Below are 12,259 nucleotides of genomic sequence, written 5' to 3' on the forward strand. Positions count from 1 at the left end.
GGATGACTTTTCAGAACTTTATTTGCAAGTTGAACGTGTGTGATATCCCTGCACCAACTTGAAGGGGAGTGTTAGTACATTAATTTTGTTCTTTAATTCTTTTATTAGTTTATTATGATGTAATTAGAGTTTTATTAGAATAATAATATTATGTAATTAAAATTTTAATAAAATAATAACTTCCTTATTCATAAGTTTAAGAATTTTATAAATACTTCAAGTGTAACAACCTAAAAGGTGAATAGAAAATTACCTAGCTATTTTCTATTCAGTAGAATTCCTAAATAGAAAATTTTCTTACTTTAACTTATTTTGGTGCGTATAAATAAGGCATCTTAACTTAATTAATCGACAGATATTCATATGATTATTATTCAAATATTGAGTTATTGATTTGATGATCGAAATCCAAGATATCTAGTCCAAGTTCTTAATAAATTAATTCTACTTTATTTTATCCTATATCTATTGGTATTAGATGTTAGTACTCAATTCATCATGATGCGCTATATTCTCATCCTGAATTCACAGTATACAACCCTAATGCAAATGAAAAAAATAAAAAACAGACAAACAAATTAAAAAAAAAAACAAAAAAAAATATTGTAGAACCCTAAATCAGCAGCCAAGAGTAATGGCAACGACAGGAGAAAGAATAACAGCAACCGTTAACAGCACCAGGTGGTAGTCAATACTGTCACTTTAGTTGGCATAAGAGGCTACCTACTGGCATATACCAAAATTTGGTGTCCACAATTGGTGCAATTCTTCCCATTTGCCAAAAAACCACCTAATCGCATTGCAATTAATAGACTACCTTATTTCTGTCCGGTAACAAGTGACACCAAATCCAGAACCAAAGCTTCGAGTTAAACCCCTCTCTGGGAAATCTACATTGGAGGACCACCACGAGAGCGTGCACATGACTGCCAATGTGCCAACCAACGCGCATGGTTACAAAATTTCTAAAGCCTTCTATTGACCAATTCAAACCAGTTTGACCTAATCCGGTTCGACTTGTCTAGTTCAACCACCTCAAAACAGATTCTTAATGTTTTTGTCTGTATTTTTTTATTTTTTGAGGTTTGTTTGATCGAATTTCCCTCATACACTCCTTTATTGATAAGCTGATATTTTGGACAAGGGAGTTAATATCTATTCATGCAATCCATCATTTGATTTAAAATATTAAATCTTCCGATTAGATTGATGCAAAAGAAAAGAAAATCAAGGTAATGCTAGTAATGATATGACATCCTCTGTTAAGGGACTTGAAACAATGGCTTACGGAAATTGTTTATATGCTTACTGACCCCTCCCCCCTCATTCAACTAGTAACTTCTTTGCCTTTGGACGAAGTTCAATATTGTCTCCAAAGGTCCACCAAAAACCATCTAAGTCAATGCAAACTGTACTTTGTCCATTATTAAGAGCCTTAATCTATGATCAACTTATCAACTACTCAAACATCAATATCAAATTTGAAGTTGTTTAATGCATATGTGAACTTACAAGAAGTATCACACTAGACATTCTTCATAATGATATAGAGATGAAAGAGGTTTTTGAATTATTTGTTTTTACATTTAAATTATCAAGTGATTGGGCAAGACAATCATATGTTAGAAAAATCTTAATTATTGAAATAGTTACAAGAATTAGAATATATCTGGTGATATTGGATCTTCATTGTGTAACTAATTGCAGACATATTTATGCACTTCCTGAGGTCTATCCAGTCTCAATAGAAGAATGCTCTCTCATATACAATTACTCTTTTACAAGAAAGTGATTACATCTTGGTGTAATTACTCTCTTCACTCCTAAATAGTGTTCAATGAGATAACCAAAAGATTTTGCTAATTGCTCATGGGCTAATAGCAAGACTTCTTAAAAAGTATGTCATTAAGCTTAAACCATATTTAATGTAGACAACAATATCATCAGGCATTCCCTTGCAAGATCTAAGTAATGTAGTAACCATCATATGCCATGACTTATCTTTTCCTATGGAGTAATATGATGTCACTGTGATTGATGATCTAATTCATGAAAGCAAGTTAATAAATGAGGTAACCGAGAAGATCACCACTAACCATCCAACTAATAATAGTTAGTAGATAAGACAACCAAGGAAATTATGGAAAGATGTTGCAATTTCTATTATACAAACTGAGTCGTTTATTAATGGATTTCTTGATTTAGTTGAGCAATGATATACTTGGGATTGAAAATGATGATATTCTCAATGATTTTAAGGAAAAAAAAAAGATCCACTTGAAGATAGTAGTCCAAAATTCTTTGACTCTTAGTAACAATGAAGAAAGTTGATTACTCTTTCTTTTATGAATTTTGCCTTTCTGATTTAGTTCACAAGATCTTCAGAACCCCTGATTTGGAAGTTTTTTATTTTCTCATGATAATATCGAGCTTCAATTGTTAGAAAGACAAGTTAAAACTTTGATATTCCTTTTACTTTTAGATTCCAAAACTCAAAGTGCTTTAACCAAGTGGGGCAAAATGATGCAGAACAAGAAAATATTAAAGTGAATATATTTCAATAATAAAAGATATTTATATAACTGTACTGTTTATATATTGTTAAGTTATCTTAGCTAATTTAGGAATTATCAGCTAAAGACTTATTACTAGCGTATCCTATTTAGTGAGGATGATATTTAATTATTATGTATGATAGGTTATTTAATTATTTAGCTATTTTTCCATTTAGTAGAAATCCTATCCAAAAATCTTTCTTATTTTGATCCCTGTAAAGAGGGTACCCTACTTAGTTATACAGATATTTATATAAATTTTTTAATAAGATATTTATATGATTATTATTCAAACATTAAGTTGTTAATTTGATAACTAAGATACGGTATCTCTAGTTTCCATTCTCAATAAATTTTTCAAAGTTATATGTCCAACTTTTCCTTATCGTACATCACTACCTACACTTATCCCCTAGGATCCTAACAACCATGTGCATTGTTATGGTCCCTATGTAGGATTTAGTTTATAGGACTTCGATTAATGGTATAGCTCACTAAGAGAGAACCTGATGACCTCATAGAGTTTAGCGTACCAGAAAAAGTTTTTGACAATATTTTATCCTATCCAGATTTTCCGTTTTTGTACAAGAAAACATAACTTGTTCCAAGAATGATAACATTCTAGTTGGAAGCAACTACCTCCATATCCTAAACACTGTCGTTACATTTATCCCTCACATCCTAAAACCTACATTAAGATTTATCCCAATAATTAATTATATCATTAAATGAAACTAAATAAAATAATAATATGTTCTAGTAGTCGTGTGTCACTCTCTAGGAGCCATGTGTCGATCAATTCCACTAGCCATGTAGTTCATAACAATCAGCTTACAGTTTTGACCTTCAAGATCTTTCTGTAACTGAGCTCAAGGCTTACAATTGTATCAAATAGTAGCACCACCTTAAGGATCATAATGCAATAAAATACAGAAAATAACCCGCAGAGAACACAGAGAAAAATCCTCTTAATAAATGCTAAGCTCCAAAAAAAGCCAAGAAAAGAAAAGCAAACGAAAGCAGTTACCAAAACAGAAAGAAAATGGAAGAATAAACATATAACAAAAGAGATATTTTGGGATTAAAAAGTCCAATAAAAAAAGAAAAGATCACCAACCATAAGTCATATCTGATGATTGAACCCAAATTGGCATACTCCCAAATGGAGCTTCCTTAAGCTGCTCATCAAGTGAAGGTTCTGTACTACTTGGAATCAGGTCTTCACAAAATATGGTACAAAGGTGTATTAGAAAGAGGAACAAAGTAAAGATGATGAATAACAGATATCCAATGCTCTGTCCAACTAGCTTTGCTGAGATTACACACACCAAAATAGCAAAGCCATGCACACCACAAACTGCAACATGCAGCACAGATGCAGACGCAAATATATTTTTATACATAGAATCATCTGCACGTATTCACGCAAAACAGAAAACAACATGCAACCATAATAAATGTGAACTCACTAAATTTCAAAATGAAGTAGCTTGAATTTTGAATTCTAAGATATAGAATGAAGAGATTGTAGTCACACGATTTTGAAGATGAAGACCACATGATTGTTTCTTCAAAAATAACACGTTTTTTGGGAAAAGAGTTTGACTCCTATTGCAGTCTTTATGAACTAGGGATTTGTTGAATATAATATTTTACTATTTTAATTTACTATTTAATTAGTTAATATTATATAATTAGAATTTTACTAAAATAGTAATCTTATGCAATTAAAATTCTAATAGAATAGTTATTTCTTAAATACTTAGGTATAACAACTTAAAGAGTGAGAATAAAATTATATTTTTCTCCAAATTCAATATGGTATCAGAGTCAAATAAATCTAATATAGAGTTTTAATTTCATGATTTCTATTAAACCTTAAAATAGCACAATAGTCTGAATTGATACTCACTTATCAAGATCTACTCTCATCACCTCACACAGATATGTTGAAGAAGGAAAACAGATATGGTGGTTCTTCCCTGACCGCCACTTGAAGGAGAAACGGCAACGGATCCGTGCAAGTGGCGACCAGTCAGCGAGGAAGAACCCGCAACCGGCCTGTCCAGAAAGATCCAGTCAATGAACGACCCTGCGTGTCGATCGGTGGCGGTGTTCTTTGAAGAACAACCGCGCCTGTTCCGATCTACTCGAAAAGAGGGCCAGAGAAGCGAAACCAGAGGCGGATCCTCAATGTCCGACCTCGTCTGTGCGTGAAACCAGAAGAGCCAGAGAGAGAAAAGGCAGGCGGAAGCATGCCGGAGAAGAAGAAGAAGCCGCAGCATTCGGCTTTGCATGAAGGCGTTTCCTGGTGGTTTTTTGGCATGTTTTCACCAGATTCGCGTCGGATCTGACGAGTCGCGCGGTTCTGTGGTATTCCCGATGTTTTCTAGTGGCGGCCAACGACGCCGCATGGCGGTCTGTGGTGGCGGTCCGCGGTGGTGCGTGGTGGTCCAGCGATTGTGTGACCGGTGGTGATGGCACGTGAGAGCTTGTGTGGTACTCCAGTGGAGGTCAAGCGTTTTAGAGCCGAACTCGATCTGTTCTAGAGCCAAGTTCGAACTGTTTTGAGCCAAATCGAGCCGTTTTAAGCCGAGTTGAGCCGTTTTGAGCCGAATTGAGCCGTTTAGAGTTAGGTCGAGCCAGTTTGAGCCGGGTCTAATTATTTTGAATCGAGTTAAGTCGAGCCGAGCTGAGCTGCTACCTGATAGATCTGCTTCCAGTTCACAATTTGATATGCAATTTGAACATGTGTGATATTTCTGCACCAACTTGAGGGGGTTGTTGAATATGATATTTTATTATTTTAGTTTACTATTTAATTAGTTAATATTATATAATTAGAATTTTAGTAAAATAGTAATCTTATGTAATTAGGATTCTAATAGAATAATTATTTATGAATTACTAGTTTAAGAATTCTATAAATACCCAGCTGTAACAATGTAAATGGTGAGAAATAAAATTAATATTGTTTCTTTAAAAATCAACAGGATCTCAAGGTGAAAAAAAGAGCCATATCCCATGACGCATGTAACGGTTCCTTGGAGGTTCAAATAATTAAAGTAGTAGAAGATAGAGAGAATATTATACGATATTTTTCATGGGATAAATAGATATGGGCTCGTTAAGAGAAAAATGAGAATTTTCAAGAGTTAGAAAGACTAGAAAAACTTTTCTGAAAATGATTCTCTGTTTTACCCTGCTTATTCCTTGCATATTTAGTTACACATTTTGAATAGTAAGTGTTCCACTCAGATGCCTATCCATTAAGACAACCAAGACATTCAAACGCTAACAAACTGCCTATCCATACTTCCTACCTGAATTGACACTAACACAAGGCATATAAAATATAATAAATTAAAAGCAGTTAGCAGCTCACCCCTCAATTCTCTTTCTCCCTCTTCTGATAGACTTTGCCAAATGGCCAACACAATGAAAATGATAAAGAACAAAAAGGGGGAAAATATTTAGAGTATAATTTAGCTAAAAGGTACTTTACCAATACTTTCTTTTTGTTTTGACTTTAGCTTTGTAGGATTACAATTTCCTCCATCTCGGAAAAACCGAGTCAATGTAGAAACCACATCTCCAAATTTTGAGTAACACTGCAAATACAGAAACTAATCAAAAAATCGTTTCTTGATGAAAGGGTTAGCCAAAATATACAAGTTTTTACCTTGACATAAGGCTGTATCCAATGTGATACTTGGGACTGATGGTTTGGCTGCAAAAATCTGTAGGTTAAGATTCAAAAAAGTACAAGGCACATCACACATTCATGAAATGGCACGATAATGAAATTTTAATATCATAAATGATACCTAGATCAGCTAAGGACAAAAAGACCTAAGATAAAATACAAACTAATGGCCACAGATTTTATGGCTTATGTCCTATTTTTTCCAAATGGTTGCTGTATAATCCATGTAAAAGGCATCTAAGTCAGGATACCCAAACATTTCTTAACATGTTGTTCTATATCTTATGCAGATATACTTGCATCAAACATTTGAATTTAATACATATAGATTCTAAATCCAGTTTTTTTATAAATAGTGCAAAAACCCCCAAGTGCACTAAAATATTGCAGTCGCAAGGAAGAAATATGAAATCTAAAGTTCAGATGTGGACCTCAACTCCATAGAAATCGTAGCAAGTAATTTTCCTGAATGATCCACCATGTTAATGGCAACTAAGTACAAAACCTTCCTTGAAAAATGTTCAACTAAATATATTTTGAACTTAAGTTCACAAGAATCAGAATAGTATATTGAAGATCAAGCTTTCCTTTAGAACATTGTTCTCCCCAGGGAGGGTTAACTTTGATATAAATTGCCTACAATCATTAAGAAAATGATAAATTAATTTCTTTTCTAAGAAAAGAAGCAAAAACCTCTCATCGCAAAAGATAATTGCTCCATAGTCATGGGAATGACGGATTACACGTCCAACTGCTTGATTCACAGCCCGTGATGCTTGTTGATTATACCACTCCTCTCCAGTAAGGACATGTGACTTCGGTGTCTAACTAAATTGAACTGATCAACTTCAGCAAGAAGACATTTAGGAGTTCAAACTAGCTTTTTCATTTAAAAAAGTCACTTTACCTTGCATTCTTCACTTCTCTGTTGCATCTGTTGATCCAAGTACTCGCGCTTTAGTCGAACCTGTCGAATAGTTTAACAGATTTTCAAGCTAGAACATGAGCATAATGGATAATGTCAATAGGAAGATGCAATCTACTGAAATGCAGAAATTAGAGTGAACTAATAGACAAAAATTGGAGTAAATAAAAGAGGCCATTTTTAAGCAATATAGCAGAACTACAACATATAACATGACACATTCTATTAAGAAAAATGAAAAATGTGCAGTCATAAAATGTTAATTAGTAAAGCAATCAGAAGCAGCAGATGTGAAGGAATTTTATTATCTCAAATGGGCATATGAGTCGGTGTAATTGCTGTGTGTGTATGTGGATAGGTGCATGGGTAGCTAATGAATGGCAGATCAAAATGCCGCAGTAAATGCTTATTCAAACCTTAGGATCATTTCTCATGGCAAATGGAATACCAATTATGACTACTGCTCTTCCAGCATGGTCCGCGAAATCCAGACCTTCACTAACCTATAAAAGGTGAAAACAATCAACAATGCCAAACAAGTTTGAAAAAGACACAGACAAATTCTATATTGGAACAGAAATATATATATATTGTTAGGAATCTGAAGAGCTTCTGTATAAATAACAATAATAATAGCAACAATTATAGTAATAATAATAAGAAACAAATGTTTTCTCTTGAGAAAATGAATGAATGATAATAAAACAAATGTGTATGCATCAAGTGGAGTTTCAAAATCCTAACAAGTGGCACTGATTTGTAAAACAGGTTGGTTTGATGCCATTTGTTAGATTTACTCTATAATTATACATTATCCAGTTTTATTTTTTCTTACACCTGTTTATGTACTAGGATATTGAAGAGGTTCTTTTTAATACGTTATTTATGACATAGGTAAATTTAGCTTTTAGCTAGAAAAAGGTTACCAACGTTAATGGAGTAACATCTGCTGGATTTTACTTGTTCCCAATCTTCCATTTACTACCTCTCGGTCCTCACCATTTTCAAGAAAGTTGCTAAAATATTAGAATCTATCCAATGTTGTTTCCTTTGGGGGGATGATGATTCTCAGTGAAAGATCCATTTTGTCAATTGGGAACAAGTAAAAGGCTAATTAGTGCTGGGGGTTTAGGCATAAGATCCATCTTTGGTCTCAACAAAGCCCTCCGTGGGAAGTTGATTTGGAGGTTTTGTAATGATAGCAAAAATCTCTGAAAAAAAGTCATTGTTTGCAAATGGTTTGGCAAAGATTTATTTGATCAGTCAATTGTGGATAATAGCCCACATGGACTAAGTTTATGGAAGAGCATCTTGAGCTCAAGTCAGAATGTTACAAACAGATGCAAATGGATTGTGGGCAGAGGTGACAAGATCCGTTTCTGGCAAGATATTTGGTGTGGTCCAATGAACTTTCAAAGTCGTTTTCCTCACATTTATGCCATTGCTAGGGATAAGTCCATACTCATTTAGAATGCTAACAGGGTTAGATCCTACCTGTCGTGGGATGTGACTGTCATTAGAAACTTGAAAGACTAGGAGGTGGTTGAATATGAAAAGCTGCTTCAGATTTTGGCCAACAATATCAAACTCGGTATTGAGAGAAACAGATTAAGCCGGAACCTAAGTAAGAAAGGAGTCTTCTCTGTCAAGTCGCTTTACAGATCTCTCATGGACAGCTCTGAATCCAGTTCTTTTTATCCTTATAAAACCATATGGAACTCTTGTGTTCCACTTAGAATTTTGTTTTTTGCATGGGAAGCTGCTAAGGGATCCATACTTACTTTAGACAACCTTATAAAAAGAGGAATTGTGTTGGCCAATTGGTGTGTTTTATGTAGGCAGAACCTAGAATCTTGCAAACCACCTACTTCTCTGGTGTCCGATCTCTTATAAGCTCTAGACTATGATTAACAAACCACTTGGCATTTCGTGGGTCATGTCTGGGTCTGTTAAAGGTGAAATCCTTGCTTGGGATTAACTTAAGACAAGCAACAAGTGGCATAGAGTAATTCCTATAACAATATTATGGATTATATAGAAAGAAAGAAACTGTAGGATTTTTTATGGTAAAGAAACTAACTTTGCCATTATCAGGGATAGGTGGCTCCACTTTTTTGATTTATTGTACTAGGTCACAACCTTGATTCTTTTGAGGATTTTGGATCTATTATAAATATACTACAGATATATAAATTACTTTTTACATGCACATGGGTTACCACCCCTTGGCGTCCTTTATATAATATTCACTTACTTTTATCTCAAAAAAAAAAACATCTGCTAGATTTTAGAAAGCCACAAAAGTAAAATATGGTCAAAACAGTGTGACTATGGTTAGTCCTTTGCATGCAAAAAAGAGGTATTTTCTTGTTTTAAGTCATCCTACAATGATCTGTGCACAATTGGATGCAAAAGTTAAATTGTTCCAAACTGATAATAGCACAGAGCTGTCTTTCACAAGTATCTTTGTTTGTATGGGACAATGTAACAAATTTAGTTATGTGTCAGGAACCTGTGACATGTACTCGCACTTAAACTAAAACATTAAGAGAAAAATATGAGTTCGGTAGAGAGCAGAAACAGAATCTTAAAATTGAAAGAGGGAGAGAGAAAAGAATACCATAGAGAGGTGAGAAAGAACACCGAGGGAGAGTGAGAGAGGAAGGGAGACTAAAAGTGTATGAAAATATTTCTGATAGATTACTTCACATATTTGAGTACAAGGGAAAGCTTAAATACATAAATTTGTGCATGGACGATCTCCCGAGAGTGCCAATCGTCAACCACAAATATGTGGTTGACGATATATTTAAGAGTTTGATTCACATAACGTTCTTTAGGGGGCACATCCAAAAAATCTTAAATATTATATTTAAGAGTTTGATTGCATCACACAAATAAAAAATTAAGGAACTCTCGAAATATTATTGCATAATAGAATGCCCCAATAAGTGAAGTCATAAAGCTATTTATATGAATCCTAAGTAGTCTTCCCCCTATAGAATTAAACCAAGAAAGAGTAAATTAGTACAATTAGTAATACTGATTCTAATACAAATAGTAAATATACTAATAAGAAGAAAAGTTTAAGTTACTAAAACTACAATAATCACATTTAAAAGTTTGATTGTATCACACAACTCGAAAGCTAAGAAACTATTGAAATATTATTGAATAATTGAATGCCCCAATAAGTGACGTCACAAAGCTATTTCTAGTGATTCCGAAGTAGTATTTGCCATATAAAATTAAACCAAGAAATAGTAAATTAGAAAAATTAGGAAAAGTGATTTAATAAAAACAATAAATATACTAATAAGAAAAAAAGTCTATGTTACTAAAACCATAATAATACTTTTAATTAATATAATAATACAATGTTGGATAGTATAGTTGTTTTATATCTAATATAATTACAATTTCTGATTTATTTAAAAAATCTAGCGCTAGTCCATTCTGCATTATTCTATCTGATTTGACAAAACACTTCCACTAGATTTGAATTGGCAAACGATATAAAACATTGATCCTTGAGATTCCTTATGAAAATTTAACAAATTTTTTCCTTGGTTATTTTCTCTAACAACAAATATAGTAGAAGTACATAATTGTTGATGAGTACGAAATCCCATGGGAGAACATGAAATCAAAATATTGAGCAATTTGCAATTGCACTTCATCATGTGCTGAACATTATTAGTCCCAATTATTGGCTTAGATTCCTCCTTGAATTGAACTTCTATAAAACTCGCTGTAGGTAGTAAAAGATCTTAAATATTCTCAATGTCTTTATGTTGACCAAAAAATTGTGTTGTCATATTAGTTGAGATATTTTCCCCTACAATACTTCTCATAATCTTTTATATAATGATGCAATTAATTAAAATCAATAAGGATTCCTACAACAATGTAATTTTTTTTATTTGTAAATAAAAAATCTGTATATATACTTTGCTTGTAATATCACAAGATGTATAAAAAATAAAATTAATTATTTTTCCTCTCGAAAAGTTTTTATGGTATCAGAGTCAAATAAAAATGTTTTAAAGTTCTAATTTTAAAATTTCTCTCAAACGCTATAATAGCACAATAGGCTGAGTTGGTATTTACCTATTAAGATCTACTCTAACCACCACCACAGACGGAATTGCAGCCTAACCATCGACCTACGCCAATGCTAGTGATCATTTCTCAAGCGTGTGAGCCACACGCACCTCCAGGTTTTCCCCAATCCGGCTCGAATCGTGTCGCACCACAGTCAAACACCCTGATCGAGACCGATTTTCAGCTGATCATTCAAGATTCAGCTCAAATCGCGGCTCTCTATCTCAAATCGCGCCAAGTTTTCACATGGCCATTGCGCGCAGAGCTCTCTGTCAATTTGGACATTCCACTACCCAAGGAGTCGTCCCGATCTGGTCCTTCCCCACGCCGAGCTATTCCGATCTGGTTCATCTGCTTGTTGAGCCAAGCCACCGCTTCTGCCACCGGTTTCTCGCCGGACTGGGTTGTTTCTGGCAACCGCCTCCGAATTCACAATATGTTTCCTTTTTTCAATCCTGTTGTCTCCAACTCTATTAATACAAGTTATAAAATCTGATCTTTTCCTGTGAAATTAGTTATTAGATGTTCTTTCACTATTTCTAATTACTTTAAAAATGACAGAAGTAAAAAAATTGATTGTTTCTAATTCGAATAACCCCTCATTACAAATTAATCTCATAAAACTTGATGGAAATAATTATCTCACTTGATCAAAATCATATTTCTTGTTTATCAAAATTAGAAGATTGCAGAATTATATTATTGATGATATTAAGAAAGCATAAGTCGCTAATTCGAACTATAACAAATGGGATTTTGAAAACTCTTTGATAATGTCTTAACTCATCAATTCCATACAACCTCACATTCTTCGAACATATCTATTACTTCATACTGGAGAAAAAATAAGGAATACAATACCTCTTACATACTCACAAGTGGGTAATAATACTCAAATATTTGAACTCCGAAATAAAGTTTATTATACAAAGTAAGGAGAATAACTATTTTTTAATATTTTTTTGAGCT

General features: G+C 33.5%; 1 protein-coding gene across 4 annotated transcripts in view; it reads right to left on the reverse strand.

The window, feature by feature from the left end:
- Window positions 1-12,259, reverse strand: part of LOC110817823 (RAD3-like DNA-binding helicase protein) — a 76,604-nt gene that overhangs the window by 22,494 nt on the left and 41,851 nt on the right. For 3 of the 4 annotated variants that reach the window (XM_088221097.1, XM_088221094.1, XM_088221093.1), the window contains exons 14-19: window positions 7,603-7,689; window positions 7,169-7,228; window positions 6,955-7,085; window positions 6,238-6,295; window positions 6,061-6,166; window positions 3,673-3,774 (exon numbers count right to left, since the gene is read on the reverse strand). In XM_088221097.1, the coding sequence (XP_088077223.1) occupies window positions 3,673-3,774; window positions 6,061-6,166; window positions 6,238-6,295; window positions 6,955-7,085; window positions 7,169-7,228; window positions 7,603-7,689 (544 nt within the window). The remainder of the gene's footprint in view (window positions 1-3,672; window positions 3,775-6,060; window positions 6,167-6,237; window positions 6,296-6,954; window positions 7,086-7,168; window positions 7,229-7,602; window positions 7,690-12,259) is intronic. The other variant, XM_088221096.1, reaches the window with a different exon arrangement.

The sequence above is a fragment of the Carica papaya genome, chromosome 5, assembly GCF_054855325.1.
Source record: "Carica papaya isolate Zhongbai chromosome 5, ASM5485532v1, whole genome shotgun sequence".
NCBI lineage: Eukaryota > Viridiplantae > Streptophyta > Magnoliopsida > Brassicales > Caricaceae > Carica > Carica papaya.